The following is a 25,122-nucleotide window of genomic DNA, read 5'->3' on the forward strand; positions in this document are numbered from 1 at the left end:
CAATTAAATTTAATGGAAATGAGGTTCCACAATTTTTGAAAAATTGTATAATGGTTCTGTAATCAAATTCTGGTGTTCCCCGAGGTATGGTGTCTTTTAATCCAATTTAACGCAAAGGGAGTTCCGCGAGCTTTAAAAAATTGTACAAGGGTCCTATGACAAAATTCTGAGATTCCACGAGATCAGGTGTCTTTTAATAAAATTAAAAACAAAATAGGGTTCTGTAATTTTTTATGCTATACACACCGATTAAATCTTAAACAGAGATCGGTAAACTATAATTTTCAAATATTTCTGTATTCAAGCATCTCCGAAAAGTTTCTGACAACCGACAATCGCGACAAAGTTTGGCCACCACTGCCACGCAACCTGTAGAAAGGGTTAAAAGCGTGTGTAGGAAGGAAGTTCGTTTCGATCGTCGTGTTTTCTGTTCCTTTCGCGCGTTTACCCGGTGAGAAACTTGAAAAATCCCGTGAAATACGTAATAACGATAATTAATGGCCGCGTGATGTACAGGAAATGTCATTAAAAGGTATGCGCGAGTACACTCTCGTCCGCCGTGTGGAGACGTTATGAATGCGTTTAGACGAGCGCAAGGAAGGTACGTGTGTGCGTACGAGCCGGAGGGACACTCCGCTTCATAAATTTCTTCGTTACTTCGCGAAACGTACGAGAGAACTTTAACATGTCGCCGACGTACGTATCCTCTCGGTTCGACCCTCGAAGACTTATTGAGTACATAGATCCGTGCCGGTCCCGTGCCTCGTCGAGGTCTCGTATATACACCGTTTATAAATCTGTCGTCGCCGCACCGCGCCGCGGTTCCATGCGTGCTGCTCCGCGAGGAAAGAGAGACCTAGAGCACACCGCGAGGCGAGCATCGTGTTCCCGCGAACCGTTGATTCGCGAAGTCGAGATCTCAGACTGGCTCACTTCGCTTGGTGAACTGGTTTCAAGAAGCTGATGGGATTTCTAATGGATCGCTGGATCGATAAGCGAGGATTTTCTTCTCGAAATCTGGATACCTCCATTGAGTTCGGGGAGTAATAGTAATTTTCTGTATTGGCATTTAACGAGCAGGCTAATTTTGGCACTTCGCGAAGTTGATGGGATTTCTAATGGATCGCTGGATGAATTAGCGAGGATTTTCCTTTTGAACTCTAGACACCTCTGTATTTTCTGTATTGACACTTGACGAGTAGGTTAATTTTGGTACCTGTGATATTGATTATAAATCTTTTCGACTTTTTTGGTTTGGCTGAGTCTGCGAGCTAAATTCAATTCTCCAGCGAGGCATCTTTATCTCCAAATACAGCATTAAAGAAATAATTACAAAGTTATTTAAAAAATTGCTTTGCACGCTTCATAAGTGTCTTGATCAGTGAGGGAAAGTTTGATATTGTTGTTCAATGTACGCACCGAAAAAAGAATTTTAATATTTTTTGTAGGAAATAAGGAGCTGCATTGACTAATGCATTAAAAATCATAATTCCATTTAAGGAAATGTGTGTCATCTTCAGAAAAACTAATTACACCAAACTGTGTTCCTCTCGAAACTATTCAATTCTTCTCTGAACCATTTCTCATACAAAATATAATTCGCATTTCTAGATTAAAACTGTACACCCCCTATTCAAAAAATCACAAAGTTAACAGAAATCCAGGTTCAACCCGAACTCAAAAATCGTCTCAAACCGCGAATGGAATTCCTGCTCGAGTTTCACGCGCAAACAGAGTCTATTTCCGATTCCCTCTTCCAAAAACCAGCCGCGAATAATCACCGTTAATACTTCGTTATTTTTGCGAAATCGTGCAGACCTGAGAAAAGAGAGCAGCTCGAAAATAGAGCGCTGCGGGGGTCTGTGCGAAATTTTTCTACGAAACCCTCTGAAATTGCCAGGCAACAACAGAAAAAGCTCCTTTTTTTTCGTCCCCTCCTCTGTTCCAGTATCCTCGAATCTTCTTCTTCTTTCAGCTCGATCAGAGCTCCTTCGTAAGGATTATTTTTCGAGGTGCTAGCTCGTAATTACGGATCGATAGGACGGCCGCACGATCCACACGGTTCGCGCGAAATTGCAGGGTTCAAACGGAACGGAACGGAACACGAAGAGAGCGTGTTTTCTGCCTGAGCTGTCGACAGGAGGTGTGGTGGTGGTGCTGGGGCTAAGAGAATACTCTTTTATCCTGGCTAATGACGTACGATCCTCGTTTCAATATTGGCTATTTTCGCCTGCACGCGTGTGTGTGTGCACGTCCCCGCACACTTCCCGCGGAGAATCGACGAAAATTCAATTAAGCCACCAACAGCGAATACGAATATCGATCCCCTACGTGTCCTTCTAATTAATTCCCCCCTTCTGGGCTGGATCGACAACACGCGGGGGAAACTCCCGGCCAGCGAGCAAATTATTTACAGCCTCTATCGAGGCGAGACACCACGCGCGGGTAAAACGCGCCCACCGGTCGTCTAGGTGGATAAGGAGGTGGAATTGTAAATTTCGCGCGGACAACGCCGGCCAACGTCTAATTGGATTTCGGTGAAATCGAAGGCGTTACGCTTGGGAACTTGAACTTCGCGCGTGATCCAACCTTGGTTGCTTCGATTATACAGGTCTTCCTTGTTTTTCGGTCTTTTTCTTGCGGTAAATTCGCTTCGTTTAATGTTGTTTTTTTTTTTTTTTTGGGGAATGAATTTTTTTAGTGGCATTGACGAGCGGTGAAGCTTTGAAGAGATAAGCTTGAGATCAATTTTTTTTTATCAGATTTGTGTAATTGAGGATTTCTTTTTAATTAGGACTTTTAGGGTATTATATCTGAGAAATAGAGATTCTGAGAATTTTAATTTTTGCTTTTTAAGAATTAATTTTTTATTAAATTAGTGGCATTGGGGATCCTTTTTGTGGTATCTCAGATTTTAGATTATTATATCTAAGAAATAAAGATTCTGAGAATTTTTATTTTTACTTTTTAAGAATTAATTTTTTATTAAATTAGTGTGATTGAAGATCCCTTTTTTTAAATTAGGAATTTTGGGTTGTTACATCTAAGGAATAGAAATTCTTCGATCGTGAGATTCTGCGAATTTACATTTTCTACGCTGTTTCGTCAGTGTTTGATAAAATAAGCGTAATACGAAGGATCGTGCGAACAACGCACGAGAGAACAGGTTACTTTCTAACGTCTGAGATACTACACTTGTCAAATTTATGGACGTCAATTAAGTTGCTCGGACAGAAAAAGTGCGTTAATTATTGACATAAGTATACGCGACAGGTATTTTTGAATCAGATTCTAGCAAACTTTATTAGCTCGGACACTGAGATCAGGTTTCTTGCAAACTCTTAAATTCAATTACTATGTACGAAAATAAATTGTATAAGACGAATGATTAGATAAAACTGTGTTTAAAGTTAACTGAAAACTATGTATGTTATTTATTCATTATATTTCATGTTTCTGAATATATTTTTAAATAGTATTACATTTTTTCCCCCTGTTCTTTAGTGAAACGATGAAATTTAATAACTAATTTTAATACAGCTTGTATAAAACTCATGTACCAGATTAATTACATAGCAGTTACTTAGTTGTGTTATGTATCACAAGTAGCAGGCTGAAAGTCCTATCACTCAATGTCTCGAAAATTATTCCTTACTTTTCCAATTTTACACGTATGAAATTGAAAAGCTCCCGAGTAAAGAAAAAAAGGTACAGCAGACGCGATACGGTAAAACAGAGAAATTGCGCGGATGATTAATCGCTTTTCACTTACATAAACCTGTTTCTGTTAAAATTAAGAAACGAACCAGCGGCACTTTCATTTAGCCTGATATCCACGCAAACTCTAGCTGAAATGTATTTAAATTACTCTAAAAGTAACTTACCTCGCCTTAAATTTTACTTGAAAAAAGAAATTACGAAAATGAAGGAATGAAATGAAATTTAAAAAAAAAATTACAATTTTAAGGCATTTCAAAAGTAATTCATTCGTTCCGTTTAACCCTTTCGTGACCAGATCACTGAATAAGTCACACATTCTTGGAAAAAATATTCGAAAGGGTTAAGTCAAAACTTTGCATCTAATTGAATCATTTCACCTTAAGAAAAGAATAGAAAATTTCATAAAAAGATTCCATAAACGGTTAAGTTAAAACTTTGCATCTAATTGAATCATTTCACCTTTAAAAAAGAAAGTAGAAAATTTCATTAAAAAAATCCATAAAGGGTTAAGTAAAAAATCTGCGTCTAATTTACTCGTTTCACCTTAAAAAACAAAATAGAAAATTTCTTTCGGCCGATTTTGTAATTCTCATGTTAAAAATATTTCGCACCTTTAACATCTCGTTGTTCTTTTTCCTTTCAGCCGTAGTGGTGCGGTATTTGACGAGGCGATACATCGGCGAGTACAGCTCAACCAGTGGTAAGTCTTTCTTTTCCCTTTCTTTTCATCTCTTCACTCTCATTTCGGTAGCGTTTCTGCGTTCTTGCCGCTCGAAAATCGAAGCACCCGTCGGCTTTCCTCTCGTTGTTTCAGCTCCGAGCACAGCGTACTTTGTAGCAATATTCCTCAAAGTATATACGCCGACTTAACAGCTTGCCCGGTGCAGCTTTTTGCCCTGCCTTGGATCGGCTGATTACTTTATTACCTTGTGTTTCTGGCTGCTCTCTAGCCTTCAGACGAACGAACCTTCGCCTTTTTCCCCGTGGTAATGCGAGATTACGTTTTAACGACTTGGACTGTATAACCGTTCGTTTGGGGAAAATATGTCTGGACGTCGTTTAGTCTCGTTCGATGCTTCTTCCTTTTTAATATTCGTTATTGCCAATCTGTTGTATTAAAGTTGCGTTTTTTTCTTTCCACGTGGCGAATGTGTACGACGTGACTTTTTTGTAATTAAGGCTAACAACTTCGAGGTGGTTACTTTTGTTCGTAAATCCACTCAGGTTTGAAATTCTTCGAGATTGACGAGTACGACCAGAAATTAGAAATTTTTACGACTGCTGAGAATCAACGATGATGTAATTAGATGGAAATTCCGAACGTGGCATAGTGTTTCTTGGAGATGAAGTGTGATTATTAAAGATTGTGAAATTTTTTTAATTATTTACTCTGTAAATTCGAAGTGCTCGAATGTTTGTATCTAAATTCTGCCAGTCGAATTTAAACCATTCAAGGTTTAAAACTTGAGCCAGTCGAATTCAAGCTTTCGCAATTTAAATATTCAAATTCTAAAATTTAAATTCAGCCAATCAAATTCAAGCTACTCAAATTTAAATATTGAAATGTTTAAATTTGAATTTAGCCAATGAAATTGAAATTATTCAAGATCTGAATTCAGCCAATGAAATTGAAATTATTCAAGATTTAAATTCAGCCAATCAGATTCAAGCTACTCAAATTTCAATATTCAAATTTTTCAATTTGAATTTAGCTAATAAAATTCAAGCCATTCGAGATTAAAATTTTAAGCATTTAAATTCAGCCGTTTCGAAACACCGCGGCGTCGTTACCGTTTTTACCACGGAAATTAGTAGATCAATTTCCCAGCCTATCTCTATCACATTCGACGAGCATCGACTTCTAAGAACTTGCACCCTTCAACCGTGTTGCTCAACGGATGTTGAGTAATTTTGATCCGTCTAATGCTACATAAGACACGGAGCTCTATCGCCAGATCGTTTTTCATCGTTCTAACACGGAGTACCTAAGTATACCGATATCGTACGATATCATATACTCCGAAACAATTCACATTTTCTCAATTCGCTACACCATTAATTCGAACCACTCCTTTCGTAATACAGTCACACGTTTAATTTTCATCCTTTCCGACATGAATAACAATACACAGCCAGAAACACCCTATTTCACGTTCAACACAATACACACCTACACTTCACCGACACACAAAATATCCACGACGAGACGTATTTACGCACATTTCAAAATCACGATATTATAATCATGAATCAGTCTACAACTCGACGTGAAACTGTGCCTACACACGGGCACTGTCGACAAATTGTAATAAAGTCGCATTTCAATCACGTGAAACAGAGATTGCCGGGAGATTGCCGCGTGGTTTCTTTTTCACGGTCCCCCAGGTACTCTCTACTCTTGAGAGCGATCATTGCTCGCCGCTGAGTACAAATTGAACGATCGTGAAAACGGGAGAACCAAGAAAGAGAGAGAGAGAGAGAGAGAGAGAGAGAGAGAGAGAGAGAGAGAACAACTTCTTCCCCCGTGGAGTATCGAATTCTCGGAATGCGGACCGCTGTATAAACGCGATTATCTAGACTCCTTACTGCGAGTTCCAGTTCCCCCTTAAGCTATGCATACCGAGAGAGTCCGTGGCCGGGGCAACGACAAGATTTTCAACAAGATTCACGTCTCCGCATTTTTATTCCCGTACCTCTTCGCCTTTCTGTCGGAATCCTCGTTTTTCGTATCTCCGGGGTGGGTTTATGGGGAGTACCGAGTACTCGCGAGGCTGTAAGTTAGTACTTAAGATGCGTTGTTCAACTTTGGTGGCTGGGATGTGTAGTCGAGTTCAGAGGAGTACCACGCGGAGTCTCGTCGAGATCTGTATTTCGTGCATTCTTGTCTCGTTAGTGTTTCTTTTCCTTCGTGTTTCGGGGAGTTTGGGATAGTGAACCGTCTTCTCCTTTTTAACTGTCATCGATCTTTTAACTCTTTCGAGGCTCTAAATACGATTGAATAATCTAAATACTCTAAGTACCATCGGATGGTACGTATTTTTTTCTATTATATTTTTCTACCATAAAAGTGAATTTGTCAAATTTTTCATAAATTTATATTTATAAAAGATATGTTAGATTTACAAAGATTTATAAATTTCTATATTTGAAACACATAAAGAATTTTTATCAGTGCCTTAAATTGATGGTGTCTTGAAAGGGTTAATGATCAAACAGAGTACCTCAAATAAATAATTTCAAGCTGCAACAATAATTATAGTAGTTATACTCGATAACGTATTCGTAAAAATCCTCCACCTTTCATCTAAATTTACCAGGTACCTATATTAACCCTCTACTGTCGAGGCGGAGACTCAGAGACTCCGGTGATTCTACCTTTTTCGTTCTCTTCCATTCTATTTAGAACTCGACGTTATTATATTAAAATGAAATTAATACAACCAACCACTTTATTCTATAATGTTCGTTAGGAAAACGTGTAATAAAGGTAAATCGGTAAGAAAAGTTGTCAGAAATGTTCTTTATTAAGTATAAACTAACTGGAGGTTGAGGAGTTTCGCAGACTCGATATCGGGCTTTACGTTCCAAAAACGGTGTCTCGACAGTAGAGGGTTAATCCAACTCTCCTAGTTCAAACAGATTCTCCGCCCTAACTCAAACCTAACCTCCAAAGCATCAAAACCGGATTGCAGAGAAGTACATTCGCAAAACCATATCAGTTTCGCCTATATAATCTTTCATCTATTTCAAAAGCCCTGCCCCTGGAAACCCGCAACGATCCGTGCATAGACAAAACCACCGCGAACGCGTTATCCTTAGCCGGCATTATTTCAATCAGCTCACCGCGAATCTCATCGTTGGAGAATTTAATTTGCCCGTGGCGGCGCGCCGCCCGGTGTCATTCACATCTGCGGACAGCACAATGGTCCATTTAATAGATCGCTTTTGTTAATCGCGCTACCAAGAGGCGCGCCGCCATTATCGTAGCTCGAAAACACCGCGTTCGGGTTACGTGACGCTTTTCATCGCCTCTACACACGTACACATACGCACATGAGAACACACGCAGAAACAACTTTCATTGTTTGTGTGGTTTGAACCAGGTTGATCCGTTTCGCGGACCGTGAGAATGGAGAAAACGAAAAGTGCTAACGGGGGCCCGCGCCCGGTAATCTCTCTCTCTCTCGAGAGTAATCCAGTTGTGGCCGCCTCGACGAATTCATATTCTCCGCCGATGACCGATGCACGCGTTCGCGCGTATAATAGGCCACGATTTACAATCGCTAGAGAAACAGAGCTGGAGTAAAAGAGTAAAAGAGTGAGAGAGAGAGAGAGAGAACATAGATCTCTGGCTTCGTCTCGGTTTTCACTTGGCTAAATAATAGAGATCGCTCGATTTCACCTTCTTGTTTTCTGACGAATGTATTACGCTAAGTCTTGCCTACCTGTTCACCGGCACAATCAATTTACGATTCTCCCGCCGCGACGAGGATACCGTGTGTACAGAGGAATCTCTTATGCAGCTTTCCTATACGAGGTTGTTCAGGCTAATTTCCTTGACTCTCGCGACCGCCTTTGACGCACCGTTTCCTGTTCGTGTTTTCCATTCTTCCAGCCATGGGAGCGTTTCTGATGCTGCGAGATCCTCGGTTTCGCTCAGTTTTCATTTTAATCGCACGCGGAATATTGCGGAGAGATTCCTTTTGTCCTTTCTGTTACAATTTTCAGTATTTGCCTTTTTCTTCTTTTTTAATTTAACTTAATTGGTTATTTAAAAAGTAACATACGTGATATTTTTCGGTATTTGAGAAAAATTTAATCGAAGGTTTCTATATTATTCTTGTAAATTTGGTAACCAAATTTGTTAACGACGAGTCTTGGTAATCTGTAGAAAGATGGTTCGCTCGAAACCGCGAAAAATTTCACATTTGCCGTGTGATATTTTTCAGCCCATTTTTCATATGTTACACTTTTTTTTTATTTGAGAAAAATTCAATCGAGGATTTCTGAATTATTCTTGCAAATTAGGTAATCAAATTTTCAAACGATGCATCTTTTTCGAAGTAATTATGATCTCGTATTTTTTAAAAAAGTGTCAACTGTTATTACCGCATCTTTTCAGATTTTTATCTTATTTTTTTAGATTAGATTTTAACAAATTTCACGTTAGCGTAGATATAAATGGGTTAGGTTATTTCAAACGTTCGTTTGTTGGAATTTACCACATTATCTATCTCAGCCTTTCTAACAATATCTCCCTATTTACTTGTTCTGGTTATCCACTTTTCATCTGTCCCTCTTACCCGATGTTTCTTCCTGTTACACTCTGTTTCTCCTGTTCCAATAAGCAATAGGAGAATTGACCATAGGTTAGAGCAACATTGTATGCAACTTCAACCGGAACAATCTTTCAAGACCCGCTATTTGCACGACATTGTAGGCAAATACTCGTTGAATCGTTACAAAAGCATTTAATCTAATCTACATCTGATCTGGTAGCTTTATTATTTATAATAGCTCCGTGAGAGGTTTGTACGAACTATCTTCAAAAATTCTGCCTATAAATTATGCAGAAAGAAAGGTAGAGATACTGTTTGTTTCCAGTGAAGGAAAAATTCTCTATTTTTACCGAACTTCATACATGTACAATTTTCCGTAGAATTTAAAAACTCAAAATTACATAATTTCGCGCAGATAAGACCATCGTCGTATCAAACAATTTTACCGTCAAATTTAACATATCCCCAACACCTCAACATTGTATAATTTAGCGCAGACATGACCACGATCGCATAAAACAATTGTCTATTACAAAATATCCCCAAAATCTCAAGATTACCTAATTTCCTTCTGATCATCACCACGTCAAATAATTGTTTATTCTATAGAATTTTTCCATCGAATCGAAAATATCCCTGAAACTCAAGCTTCCCCAATTTCCCACAGACAAAACCCAATCGTTCCCCGCAACAAATCTCCCCCCCACTCCCTCGAATCTCAGATCTATTTCCACCGTTCCAAATTCATCGATCCCCTCCCCAAAATCCCAGATAATTCCTCCGAAACACTCTCTATCGTTAACACAGTCTCTCCTCTCGGAGCAATGAATCCCCGAGACTTTTATTTCCCCGTCTAACGTCTAACGGTTACACCACCATTACACGAAACAGCATATCATCATCGTAAAAACTCCACACACGGTTTTACGATCCACACGGAACTAGCGTAAAGGCCCAAGCGAAGATAAGCTTGTGCCACATTAATTAAAGTATCTTTATCCAGATCAGAGAGCAGAGGGAAAAGCGTATCGCGACGATAGGACACACCTGCTTAGATTTTTCTTACGGCGGATATCCGCGGCTTCGTCGTCGTCGTCGTCGTCTCTGTTTCTCTTGGTCGCGAGCGCGAGCGTCGTTGCACGGCAATTATTATGGCAAGGTAGCCTGCATGAGTTATGGGAGAGATCTGCATTCTCTGCACCGGGACAGCCCTCCCCATAGGCTCTATTTCATATCGAGTGTTTAAATCTCCGCCCTCCTCTCGGCCTGCCGGCGCGTCCGCGTTGTCTCTCTTTCGTATATTCCCGTAACAGACGATAGAATAGATACGCCCTCGAGTAGAGATCGGCTTAGCTTAGGTGTATGCACGGAGCCAGGCGCCACGATTAGCATTTTTTCACGGTTGAAATGTGTTGGATTAGGCTGTGGTTGTGGTGGCTGCGTTTTTGGACCAGCTGGCATTCTGACGAATTTAATTCCTACGTGGAAACGATCAAATGATCACCAAAGTGACTAATAAAATTTAGTAAATTTGCTTTATTCGTGAAAAATTGAGCGCCAAGCGTGTGCTTTGGTATTGAAATTGGAAGAATATCGGAAAGTGGGTGGCTCACGTATAAAATATCAGAACGTCGATATGCGTATTCGGACGAACTAGCCACTCAGAAGCGAAAGAGTGAAATTAAAAATTAAACGCCAAGCATGCGCTTTGATAGTAAAATTGGAAGAATATCAAAAAGTGGAGCCATTGCAGCCTTCAGATGTTTCATTTGTCAGAATGTAAATTCGTCTGGATACTTGTAGAGAAAATAAAGGACGAATCAGAAATTGTTTCATGTTTAAAAAGAATTTAATTTTGATACTTTTCACAAGAATGAACCTCTTTTAATAAACCAGGTTTGTGTTTTAGAAGTTCATCAAATTGTACACAATTCGTGTCAAAGTTGCGTTTGGCATAAATGCATGCTTTCAATTTTTAATTGAGTTCTTTCACTGGTCCACATGTTGTTCATTAATGAAAGTACTCGTTCAGGAGAGGCATTAAATTTACTAGGCAATTTGCTATTTCAATTCACAAAATAAAGGACAAACTAACCATTTTCGCAAGAAAAATAAATCTAAAAAACAGACAGAGCAGTGAAACAAACGACGCATGGTCACCGTAACCATAACCATAACCTTAGAGGCCAAACTCGCGACTATTTTCGCCGATGTGTATCTTCTCTTCTCTCCTCCTCTTCCTTCGTTTTTCCCAAAGACCCCGGTGTGTTTCGTTGGAAACGATGAGTCTGTTACACGGAAATCTGCCAAGTGATCGCGAGCAGGAAGCCTTTTTGGGGCCGTTACGCGCAGATTTCAAGGGAATTTCGCTTGATCATGCGTAGGCAGAGGCGAAGAGAGCCCATACGGAGGTTGTGCGTACGTTAGGAAAACAGCTTGAATGGAGTGTACGTGCGGCTCTCTCGGAACTCTTCGAGGCCTGCTGCCGCCGCCTCGCCAGCCTCTCGATTTGTTTGGACTCTTTTCTTTTCGCGCACGCGGGAGGTAGGAAATGGAGAAATGTTTACGTAGACACGCTGAATGATTTATGAAATAGTAATAAAGATCGTGTTCCCTTCTGCTGATGATTTAGAAGCCGCGAGCGCGCGGTTATGCAATATAGTTATCTAATTCCTGGTCTCTCGAGGGACGGTTTTTCTGCGCCAACGTACGAACGTTGACGTGTGAAATGCAGCTAATGCGATGGTGAAGAGAGTGGAAGATACGGGGTGTGATGAAAAATTGTGAAAGTTAAAATTTCTTTTTATTATTCTGGAAGAGTACGGATATTTTGCTCGTTCGTATCTATTTTACTCGATAATGTAGAAATTTAAAGGGACAAGTGTGTAGTTTTTCTTTAAATCTTCGTTTTAGGGATTATGGATTTTTTGCTTGTTATTCAAGGGTTGTGTGACTTGATTAGACTGTGCCATGAATTTCTTTCAACTTTGATTTGCAACGTACAGGGTGTTTCGTCTATTTTAACCAGCTGGCATGTGTGTTATTTCTAATGTACGAAGAATTATATAAATAGTACGAGGAAAAGGTTATTTATATCCAGGGGACAAATATTGTGACTATTAGTACTGTTTTTCCTAGTTCCTATTTCTCGAAGTATTCAAGTCGTTGTTTTCTTTTAAACGAGATGATGCGAAGAGCAAATAAGGAAAACGAGAAGTTTTTTGCGATTTCTGGAAAATTAGCCAAAAGGGACAAAACCTGTTGTAAAATTACGGCAAATAAATAGAAAATTATTCACTTACTTTAAATTTATTACTTACGTATTATATTTATTGATATTTTCATATTACGCAAATTTCTCCCTTCGAAGTAAACACTTTTTCACAACGCTAAAAATTACCATAAATATTCCAGTTGTTCGAAAAATAAACCCTGTGCGATCACACAGTTTCCCTACCAGCCGACAATCCACCAGAAAAGTCTCAAGTTCGGCCATAAGTCATCAATAGACGCAGCAAACGTAAAACTACCTCACTTCCGCCTCGATTTTCCCTCTGCCCAGAGATTATATCTGCGGTGTCAGGTTTTATTAACTTTTATTATCGAGAAAACCTCGAGCAAAAGTCTCGTACGATTGATATAACGATCTCTCGCGTGTTCCCAACGCTAACTCGTTCACCAACCGTTTCTCCTCTCTTTCTCACAGACGTTTCTACAGTTGCAACAATATGAAACACGGTTGCAGGGCGACTCCTTTTCCTCGAAACAATGTTATAATCGTCGGGTTGGCTGTTGTTTTCTTTTCTTTTTTTCACGGAACACGAGGCTGCCTCACGGGCGTGGATGGTGTTTAGCGCCGTTCCTCGGTCAACGTTCAAGAACTGTAATTAGAAGGCTTGATGGATGGTGGTGAACAAGAAAGTGGATGAAAGTTCTGTCTAGGCGACGATCTATGCGTTCCTGAATACCGGGCAAAACAGTTATCTGCGCGAATCTAATCCCGGGAACAATATTCGATAAATCTTGCGGGGATTTCGAGGCGACTTGTTGCGTTAATAGCCGGCTGCCTCCATGTCGATGATTTCATATTTCTCACCGGCCGCTCTTTTGATGCTTTCGCGATAGGGTCTAAGAGTTGCTAGAGGTATTCTGTTTTTCAATATTTCTAACGAGATGTTCGGAGTGTTTGGATTTTGAGAGATATTCGGTAGCAACAATTTAGCAATTTTCATATTTAGCGAGAATTCTTAGGAATTTAATCCTCTGTTGAGTAGAAACCAAGTTTTATAAACCTAATCTATTATCAAATTTATCTCCGAAATTTTCCCATACTTTTTTAAATATTTGCCTTCTTTTCAAATGCTTCATTTCAAACCGAAGTTTGAAAAAAAAAAGGGAAGTTAATTATTGGGATTATCAGGACGACGGTGTTCTAAGGCAAGGAGAGTATAGTCAGTGGAAGAAATATCTATAGCCAGGTCGTAAGTTAAAATATTAAGATGCAGGGACCATCCAGGCATTTTACATTTTTCAGTTGGAACTGAATCAAGGCTAAAGCATTCATATGGTCCTCACTGAGATTTCAGGCTATTATCTTCTCAGATTTCTGTCGATATGCTCGAACATGTAAACTTTCACATCTCACCGATCTTACAACCATTCTATATTTCTTCCTTCGACTGTACATTTTACGTTCGCTTCCTAATCTTCCCATATTTCTCTCAATTCCCTTGCCAGAACACTCGAGCATGTTTACTTCGCCACCAAACTAATTTCCCAACCTCCAAATATTTCTTCCACCGACTATACATCAGCAAGCTCGACTCGATATTTCGAATTTCATCACGTTTACGCACACTTTGTTCCACTTAATTCGAAGGAATTAGGGGATAAACGTTCTGAACAGGTTAAGAAAGTGATTCCAGCGAGGAACGGCCGAAACAACGCGCAAGTTTCGCTTAATAGGATTTTTAAATTAGAAATAACCTGATTTGCAAGTTCGCTCGAATTTCCACAATGCTCTATCGCGCTATAAATCCGGTAAATTCTTTCACACCCGAGCCGTATTTCACACCGGCGACATAACCGCGGATTATATACCGTAAGGATTTCAGGAAGAGATCAAACGAGTCGCGTTGTGAGCTCGATTTAAAACCGCCAACAGTTTATGAAACCGAAATTTACGATTCCGCGTTACCCGTTAATCGGCCCGGAATTATTCCGTCCGCTCTTGGAAGATATATCGTTGGAAAAACACCGAGTTCCCGACCGATTAACTACATATATCACGAAATAACTCTGCTGGAACTGATTGATCTACCGGATTAGAGAAACTGCCGCGTCGCCGCAGGCTTCTCTCTCTGTGTGTCGCGTGTCCCATGACCTCCTTTCAACCCCTTCTTTAGAACCAACCACCGTCGATCCTATACAGGGTGAACCGCATAACACGACCACATCTATTATTAGGTTGATGCGAATGAAATGTGTGGTTTCTTCGACAGTTGAAATTGACGGGTCGATAGCGTGTATTAAATTTCGTCTGATCGTCAAGTTGTCGAGAAGAAGGAATTTGCTGCAGTCGACTTGGATCGAATAGTAGAAGAATTTGTAATACGATTCTTTGGACGTTGTCGTATGACGTGGACGAGTAATTGGAATATTTGTGCACTTTTTTCCAGGTGAATTTTAATTTGGAAAAATTACAGTGTAATTTCTTTATGAGTTTGAACTCGGTTAATTTGGAGATTCCCAGGGTGGGCGTTATGCTCATATCCAAGGAGGATTCTCCAAGGGGTAAAAAGTAATTTGTAAGATTACGAAGAATCATGGATAGTTGGACATTAGGCAAATAGAATCCCAAATATAATTTTCCGACAAGAATAGTATCATTAGTATCGTAATAGTTAACGCTAAAACTGTAAAATAAAGACAGTTGAAGTATCGAAGACGAATTCTGAATTTTTTATTCGCGACAGCTATGTCACTCGCGTGTGTGATCGATATATGCGCCAATCGTCTGAAAGGGTTAAAATATCAGTTGATCCCGTAATTGAGATTTTCCCACAAAAATCCAAGGAAATTCTACAGCAACGACATAATGGTATTACCAAAAAAAAGTAGAAAAAATGTACGCAACAAGTCTTTTTATCAAATTCGAAGGTTTCTTAGAAATATCGATCTAAATGATAAAATTCCACACGAATTTACGAGATGACCTATCATTCCCTTTCGACACTACCTTAAAAAACGACCTAATAATAGAACTGATCACGTCACAAGGTTCATCCCGTATAGAAGAAATTTCTCGCACCCTTTCCTCTCTTCTACGGTCATCGAAGGATCGATCGCTGTAACACACACTCGATCGATTCCCCGGTGTTGCACCATGACGCCGTCGGCTAGACGCGAGGCAAAAGAGTCTCTCGGATCGACTCACGACCGTGGGTATTAATTAATTTCCACGGGAAAATGACGGGTAATCGTCGCTGGACGTAACCAGGAAGCGGATAATCTCGCGTGTACCGTCGATCCGGGGGGAAGGGATAATTGCTTAATCGACCCTTAAAGCACGAGTACGGGTGACGCTGTCAGCTATGGTGACAAGCCAATGCCCCGTGTACGGTCGATCGATGAAAAACTGGAACGAAACCAGAGGCGACACACCGGGCAAGAGGCGGCGGCCTGCCGTTCGTTCGATCGCGGGACAATTATTTTATGCTCCACATAGAACGCGACCGTGAGAGGAGCCCGTTCGTCGCCGTAAACCGGACGGGAAGCGTTTACGTCGTGATTGAAACCGTAATGGGAGATGCAGGTGAAAAATGTGACTCTTACGTGCACGTGAAAGGTGACGAGTTTCTTTTTTTCTTCTTTCTTCTTTCTTTCGAATATTCTTGGTGAATCTTCGTTTGTACGATACTTGGAGCTGTGCTCTGTTAATTGTTTATGCTTTTGGAAATTGGTGTGGTGTTATCAGTATGATAATGGTGTGTGACCGTTTTTTTTTACTGGGTTGTTCTAGCTTTAACTTGCAAGTTTTTCGTTGGTTTATCAGGAGAAAGTGATAAACTTTTTTTTTTTTACATTAATTCTTGCACTGAGGATATTTTGAGATTTTCTTCACTTTATGTGGTGAACGAAGTATTTTTAGGAGACTAGTAATGTGATTCGAATTTATGTGAGAAATTTGTTCAAATTAAATCTGTACTCAAGGGGTTGATTTGTAAAATCTCTGTGACAAAATATCCTTTTCTTTAGGGTAAAGAATAAAAATCGTTAGCGAAGCCCTTCGAAGAGGAAGACAACAGTGAATCGATCTAAACTTCTTCACACATCTTTCGAATACACAGTGAATAATTTTTCCCCCGGATTTTTGTCTTGAAAAATTTCGAATGTCATTTTTCTCGCACGAGACTCCTCTCAAGATTCGTGATAAATATGATTTTGTATCCATTCAAGAGGCACTCTCAGAGAGTTGAGCGATGCTCTCAGACAGTCGCTCTCAGACGCAGTGTCCGCTCTCGAGAAATACTCTCGAGAGCAACTCGCGATAGTTTTACTCTCGCATGGACTCTATGTTTGGCTCGGTGTACACACGACCCTGACTCGCGTTTCCTATGTTTGGCTCTGAAAAAAAAATCACAAGCCTCACGCGATGTTATGAGACAAGAGTCAGTTAGGGTGACACCCTTCGGAAGCTAGCTGCGCACGAATAGCGAGCAGAAATCGGGCAGGACGACTCGTCCTCAGTCAGTGTTTATCAGGCTGTCGAACGAGTGCCTCGACGAACGACCATAGTCTTGTATTCTATTCAGTGCTCCCTCGAACAACGCGATTTCGATTCAATTTGCATATTTAGTCTACCTTTATAATTTTCCTTTCGTGTCGCCTAATTCCTCGAAAATTGCCGCTGCCTGCAAGAATCAGTCGCGTCGCACAACGAACAGTCGAAGTTGGAAGGAAAATGAAACCACCAGTGTGTCCTAGCGAGCTACACAGCTACAATTTCACCGTACATGTAAAACACTTGTACAACCTGTCAAAGGTTCGCGATAGATTCGACGATTGCACGTAACTGCATTTCTAAAAAGCGTTTGACCGAGGAAAATTCACTCGTGGCAATAACTAATCAAATAGAAAGCAGTTTTCTCCGTTTTTCGATCGATCGTATGATCACACGGGGCTTTATCTCGAATCGAACTCTCCGCGGACTCTCCTACGATTGATTACTATTCCCGGCGACCAGAACAATCTGCATGGTAGTAGAAAGTAATGGTCAATCGAAAATACGAACTTGGAATTAAATTCGATTCCACCTCAAAGCGTCCAGGAACGAGATCGTCGATTGTTATTCGCTGGGGATAGGTAATGACAGAAGATCGTCACGTGCATGATCATCAGGCGACATGATCTTTATCGTTGCAATGCTCCCAGGCCTCCGAATAATCGATATATTTCGTGTTCCGTTGCGCCGACTTTGATTTTTCAATTAACCCTTTCGACGCTGTGAAGGTCTGTATGGGTTTCGAATAACCGTTGTGAATTAGGGCTGTGAGTCTTGGAATAATCGAATTAGTCGAATAATTCGGGTAATTTCGAATAGGAATTCTTTATTCGAATATTCAAAGTGTACGAAATATTCGGCACCATCTGAAATTCGAAGACTGAATATCCGAATTATTCGAAGTTGATTCCGAATTCTATTGGTATTCGAATATTTGAAATATACGAAGTGTTCGACACAATCCGAAATTCAAATGCTTCGAATATTTAAATTATCCGAGTCATTCGAATTAAATGTACGAAATATTCGGTGCAATCCGAAATTCAAAACTCGGAATATTCGAATTACCAGAATTATTCGAAGTTGAATTCCGAATTCGACTGATATTCGAATATTTGAAATATACGAAGTGTTCGACACAATCCGAAATTCAAATGCTTCGAATATTTAAATTATCCGAATCATTTAATCTGAAATTCAAGCACATCGAATACTCGAATTATCCGAATTGTTAGTATTTGAAATCCGAATTCTACTGATATTCGAATACAGCAATGTTGAAGTACACGATACGTACAACACACGCAAGTGATCGGACGTCTCAGCGCTGAAAGGGTTAACAATGCAAATCCGTTTCACCGGCGCTTATTGCGTGGAATAATTCCGAATGATGATTTAGAAAGTGAGCCACGGCAAGTGTATTGTGTGTCGTTTCGTGGATGGGAATCTTTTGTCCGAGGTCCAACTCCCGGAGAGATTAGATCGTGCATCCCGATCGATCGATAGATCACTCGCGTTCCCTCGATGGATCACGTACCACGGTTATGCGGGCGGATTTCGAACGAACGTCGGGTTACCTATTGGAAATCAGACTCTCTTGTCCTTTTCGATGAATCGTGAGGAAAATTGCGAAATATCTTTTGTCTCTCTGTGACGAGAACGATGGAGAGATTGTTTCAATTTTATTAAAATTCTACTTTTTAAGGAAATCGTTCGGGGTTTAAATTTCGCATTACATATGAGATTCAAACGAGAGATTTGTTTAAAAAATTAGTAAAAGGTGCGATAAGGGTTTTTGTTTTTTAATTTGTCAGTGATTTTAGCCCAAATTAGAAATATGTTTTATACGGTAAAATTGATCTTTAATAAATAGGTTAATTTTCTACAAGTTCATTTATAAAAATTTATAAAGTATTTTCTCAATTTGCATTTTCAAACGAGCTTCTCGAAATGTCGCAGAATATGTGTTACTGTAACACTTTCTAAGATGAAATTCATTACGTATACATATCGTGTATGTACTTGAAATTCATTATTCATATAATACATACATAATTCATTACTTCATCCTTGAATAATCACTACATTTACCAAAACAATTCTAGCTCTTGCATAGTAAAACAAAGTGATGAGGAAGGACGACTTAAAAAAAAATGTATATTTATCGTACAAATTATACGTGTTTGCAGTAACACATAAAATATGCCTATTTTTGGTACGTTCGTAATAAAGATTCTAGAGTTAGGATTAACATTCATCGTCTTAACTCTGACTAGTTGAACCTTGTGACTTACGGCTTGCACACCTGTGTGCATCTACATTTTATAAGTAACACAGTGTGTCACAAAAGTTCTTAGACTCTCGTTGCAGAAATACATAAGTTTCTTTAAATTTTAAACCTAGCTCCGTCAGAATAAATCGTTAAATTCAGAGTTTGGGAACTTTTGTTACATACTATACTTAATCATTCATGTCGTTTCGTATGAGATTGCTATTTTTTTATGTTAACCTTTTACAATCAATAGTTCTCATATAGGGACACAAATATTCTGAAAAAAGAAGATTAAAATATTTCAATGGCTATAGGCAACAGTTAACCTCTATCGACTAATCATTCATATTGTCATTTTTTAAATATTATAGCTTATCTTTCTCACGTTATCTTTGATAAATATTGTTTCAAAAAGAAGGAAGAATGAAAAATGAAAATTCAAATGTTTAAAATTCGAGCAGTTGTCCACAAATATTTCACCATTCGCTATAAACTTCCAAATTTAGTAATACATCTCGACTATAAAGGGTAAAACCACACCAAATCAAACAACTTTTGCTCCACACAGTATTCACTCCTCTTATCTCAGCTCCGTTGCACAACTACCGTCACCATTTCCCCTCGGTCGCAGCGAAAAAACATTCGTCAACCTGAATTTTCTCTCCCGTAATCGGAGAAAACTCTCCTCGGGAAGATTCAACGGCGAAGTAACCCTTACTTACGCGGTCGTCATAAAAATCCTTCGAAAATTTCTCTCCGTGTTCTTAAGTGTTCCCGGAATAACAAGCACGCGATTCCACCACACGAGACAAGCCGCGTGTGTGTAACAACTTGTTCGTAAACACAATGAAAGCCGGTAAAGCGAGGCCTGGGATAAACGACCGTCTCTGATAAGCTCTGACTCCGAGAGAAACTGATAATGCTCGCCGTCTGGTGCCGGCAATTTGCCACGTTTCACGGGCAAAGCCGGAAGATGATATAGGCAAGCTCCTCGAAATTAAGTTTCTATTAAGCCGCGCGCGCGGCGCTTTTTTTTCCCCGCGTGTCATCAGGCACACACGCGCGAGCGCGGAGGAAATAATCGCGGCCGCACGCGCTGCTTTCACCGTTCGAGGGCGTTTCTTCGGAAAAGTGATCCTCGAGCGAGACACGAACGAAAGTGCACGGATCGAGAAGGATCGCGGGAATCCATCTCCCGCGCATTTTCGATTCGTTTCACGCGTGATGCCCGGCCGCAAGGAGAAAATTCACGATCGCATGCGACTACCGATCGATCCCATCGCGGGATGTAAATTACCCGGCAGATAAGGGAATCTGCCTGCGTTATCCTCGAGATCGAGAGATTTTTCCGGGGAACAGTCGTCGTTCGGGGAAAAGTTGCAAATCCGGAGAGGATTTTTTGTGGAGAAGTGAAGATGTTTGAGGAAATTTGTGGAAAGCGGGGGAATTCTTTGTAGGATGGGCTAAATATCGTTTTCTTTTGTACCAATATTGAGAAATTTGGGAAATTCACAGTTGATTGCATTACAGAATCTAGTCAAATCAAATTTTCTTGCACATATCTTCAAGTCTTTATGGTGGACTTAAATTTGGTAAGAAAATAATTTTCGATTGTCTCCTTCTTCAGTCTCATTCAGCTCAATTTTTTATTCGAACAGTGAATATTTGCGTATTCGTTCCTTTCACCGTTTTCCTATTTTTCTTCGTGATTTTTTGTCGAGGAGAAAATTACAGTACGTAACGAAAGTTCGATAATTTGAAAACTGTGATATTTTCATAAGTTACTAATTACATCGAAGGTCGAAAATCCTCAAAATAGGAAAAAAGGATCAGTATATAAATCAAACGATTTTACAACCTGAATTCTAGAACTTCTGTTACCTATTGTGCCTCCAAAACAGGAACAAGATGAATCTAAATCATTTTCAAGGAAAACACCAGTTGTCCATCGACTTACCAACGAACTAAACGATATCGCAAGCTCAAACGTTTAAAAAAAGTATTCACTCCTTCGTAAGAAATATCTTTGTTGAAGCAAAATGTTTTCGACATCCTAGAGTATTGGTAGGTTTATGACACGTCCGATAAATATGGTTCGGGGATGCCTGCGAACACCACAGGTATAAAAGTGCACACTGTCACGTTTTATAAGCAGTTCTAATTGTGCGCCCGTCTTGTCTACATCTGTCTGAACATCTTCTAAATATAATTATTTACCTTACTCCGCACGAGTTATTTATTTAACCCTCTATGGGCCGAATATTTTTCTTGACTGTAAAAGAATTTATGTAACGTAAAATTAGGAAATATCGACCTATAAATACAGAATAACAGTGAATTTAGCAGTTTCGACAATTTTATCATAACGAATACATATTGTAACTTTGAAGTAACAACGGTTACCAAGAAAGTTACTGGTTAATAAGGAGACATTATACAACAAGACGTTTATGCCATTTTGTGGAAGAAAGTTCAATTATTTAATAAAATATCGATATATTAGTATGTGACTTGAAAGTTACACGGGCCCATAGAGGGTTAATATAACCCCTCAACAATCTTTACCAAGACTCACGCATCAGAACCTCTCGGATATTAAGAAGTCAACAGTCCCAGATCAAAACTCCCCATCTTATCTTACCCGTACAAATTTATATAACATTGAAAATGATCACACGCTCCTCGCCTCGTCAAATAACCTGGCAATTCCAATTTATTTTCGCACAAAGTATCACCTGTCGATGGGTGCGTTGCGTCACCGCTATCGTCACCTCCCGTATGTCCCTTTTAACGCCGCTCACGTGTTGGCCTGTAACGATTACATCACCGCGATCCACGAATCACGCCTGAGAAAAAAATCGTTCGATCGATCGGTATGTATAGTAAGTACGTACTCTGTTCAGGCAAGCGAATCGAACGATACGAAAAGAATCCTCCGCGCGTGTGTGTGTCCTTTTTTCTTTTTTCTCTCTCTCTCTCTCTCTCAAAAGGTAAGCTCGATCCATGAAATTCTTTCAACAACCGAAAGGCATCCCGGTTGAGGATTTTTTCAAGTAAGGTCGCGATAAATTTTCCGCCGCGGTGCACGGTCAAATCGCTTCCCCGTCGGCATTGTCCGGCAATAAAACTTTCTCGAGCGTAACGGCCGCGCTAATATAACGAGCATCCTTATTTGCTTGTTTCTGCTCGCTCTCAACGCTTCGACACCGCTCCCTACGAGGTGTTTATGAGTTTATTTATCGTTTATTTATTGCATCTGCCGTGGCCGGGGCTACTGTGCCTCTCCGTACTCTTTCACGATTATGTCTTTTGTGTGATTGACGTATGGAAAAATCGACACTTTCTATGCCTTTTGCAGGAAATTGTTCGTTTCACCTGGCGCGTATTTTTCATTTAGTCGCCGCTTTTGCGAGATTCGGAGATGTTGAGTTGAAGTGTTTCTTTTCTTTTTTTTTGTCAGAGGTGAAGGAAATATGCTTGTGCAATTGAAAATTTAATGCGAATTTCTTGTAACGCGGTAATAATTCGTTTCTCGAGTTTCTAATAGTAGTGGATTATTTATTTATGAGGATGAAATTTGACATTTCCCGGAGAAAGAATTGGTATTGGGTGTTCCGAGAAAGGAGAACAGTTTTCTTATTTTACGTTTGACTGAAGACCTCGAATCTGAAGTTTTTTCAGATTATCGATTTTTCAGGAATATTGAAAAATCTTCAAATACGTGTTTCACTATAAAAATTTCAAATCTGAAGTTTCTGAATTTTTCTACCTTTGAAAAATATTCAAAAATCTTCCTACATAGAACTATAAAAATTTCAAATCTCATTTCTCACCCAGTCTTTAATTCAAACTGTTCACCATTAATTAAATTCTATATTTTCAAATTAATATAGTTACAGCTATAATTTTTCACCACCCTACACTCCGCAATTCATAAAAAAAGCCATCAAACTTTTGCTTTTCAAGTGTGAGTGAATTTTCACCCAAAGGAAAGGTTTGTTAAAAATAATGAAAATTAGTCCCAATTACAATTCTCAATTAAATCTACTCGCTGACTTTGTCACAGTTAATCATTTTTATGGACAATTCAGATTTTCACTGTACGATAACAATAAATTCTTCGTCAACGTGTGTCACGTGCGTGCAATTTGAAAATCGATTTTTCGTAGCGACCTAAAGGCTTGCATCTCATGAACGCGGCGAAAGTAACGCGTCATTGTTAGCGAGCGGCGTAATGACAGAGCGGCGCGACGCCCGGCGTAAGCGCGTCAAATCGGAATTGTCGTTAGTAACTGGTCCAGGACTTTCGCGCATTAGCCGCGTTTTCTATTCGCGGGAAAATCTCCGGTCAATATTCATAGTTGGTTCGTGAGAGAACAGCCTAACGAACGGACACGTTACTTTTTCACCTGGAATCGAGTTTCTTATCCCCCTTAATTAATCATCGATTCCGATTTCCTCTATTTATCTTGTCACACACACACACACATACATTGCAGTTTACACTATTCATAATATCTATAATTAATTACGAATTCTACTATTCCGATATCTTACAGTTGAAATTGTCGAACCGATCATAGTTATTCAATTTCTAAATTCTCTTCCTCTAAAATTCCCTTCTCTCTTATCACGACACCAGCTGAATTAAAGAAAGCGTACGATGTTGCAACTTTTTTTTATCATTAGCTATATTCATCATTGTCGTGACCCAGCGAAAGCTCGTAGTCTCATCATTCACCACTCCTCTGGAAGCCTTTCTATCTCAGACAGGATATATACAAATCCTGATACCAAATTTTCTTTAATTAATTTCTGAGAATATTTCGATTCTCTTTTTTCAGGATATATCCAAATCCTGATATCAAATTTTCTTTAATTAATTTCTGAGAATATTTCGATTCTCTTTTTCCCTCAAAGATAATGATAAGTAAAATATAAACAGCCCTAACACCAAATTTCCTCTAATTTCACAGCTATTCAACTATTCTTCAAAAAATCCCTAATAATTCTTCCGTTCTCTTCTTCCAGGCTAAACTCAAATCCTACTACCTAATGCTAAAATTTTCTTTAATAAATCCTTGATAACATTTCAATATTTTTTTCTCTTGAAGATAACGATAAGTAAAATATAAACAATATTAACACGTTAAACGCCACGCCGGTCCCTAGGGACCGGCCGTAAACTTTCCGTTCACCCGGCCCCCCAGGGTCCCATCGATTTTTGTCGATAAGTCGTCTTCTGTTTATAGTTCGCCCGTCGCGCATAGCCCACTTGACGGTCGAGTTTGGCGTGAACGGAGAGGCAAGCAAAACAGGCTGGGCGTTTAACGCGTTAACACCAAACTTCCCCTAAATCCATATCTATTCAAATATTCTTCAAAAAATCCCTAGTAATGCTTCCACTCTTTTCTTCCCTCAAAGTTAACGAAAAATAAGATACAAGCAATAGGTACTGGCAATCTTCCGTATAATTTCTTACATTCACCGTTACATTCATCCAATCGAACCCCAAGACCACTGCTTCTCACCTGGCTTTTTACCTCCGCCTAATTAATCGCGATTTTCAATTTCCTCTATTTGTCCGGGGACAGTTCTCCTAGAAAGCTCTCTCTCTCTCTCTCTCTCTTTCTCTTTACGACGACCGAAGACGGGGAACAAATGGGTAACGTAAATCACAGAGGACGAGAGGAGCGAGTCTCTCGAAGTTAAAGGGGGGGCTGGAAGAAGAAGAAGAAGAAACAGGAACGATTTCAAGAATTAACAGGGATTTAGCCCAGCAGCCGTTTCTTCGTTGCAGCATTAATATCAGACTTGGTGGTACGCGAGATCGATCTCTCTTTCTCCTGGTGTTCAGTTTCAGTTATCGTTTGGTAGATCAGAGACCGACCAAGGACGCTAGGCTAGATTCAACGATTACTCGTTCGCTAACCAGCGTAAGATCTCTCTCGATCCTCGAAGAGGACTGACGGATCGATTTCATTATCCATGGAGAGCGAGCTCGTACGTCTTCCCTTGGTTGGACCCCTTTCGCTAGCCCTGTAGACCAAGCGTGGCGATAGCAATTC

At 39.7% G+C, this 25,122-nt stretch overlaps 1 protein-coding gene across 1 annotated transcript in view; it reads left to right on the forward strand.

Moving 5' to 3' along the window:
• Positions 1–25,122, forward strand: part of LOC108577658 (ras-related and estrogen-regulated growth inhibitor-like) — a 104,984-nt gene that overhangs the window by 11,620 nt on the left and 68,242 nt on the right. The window contains exon 2 of the mRNA XM_017940839.1: positions 4,364–4,420. Coding sequence (XP_017796328.1) covers positions 4,364–4,420 — 57 coding nt within the window. The remainder of the gene's footprint in view (positions 1–4,363; positions 4,421–25,122) is intronic.

Source organism: Habropoda laboriosa, unplaced genomic scaffold (genome assembly GCF_001263275.1).
Source record: "Habropoda laboriosa isolate 0110345459 unplaced genomic scaffold, ASM126327v1 scaffold718, whole genome shotgun sequence".
Taxonomy (NCBI): domain Eukaryota; kingdom Metazoa; phylum Arthropoda; class Insecta; order Hymenoptera; family Apidae; genus Habropoda; species Habropoda laboriosa.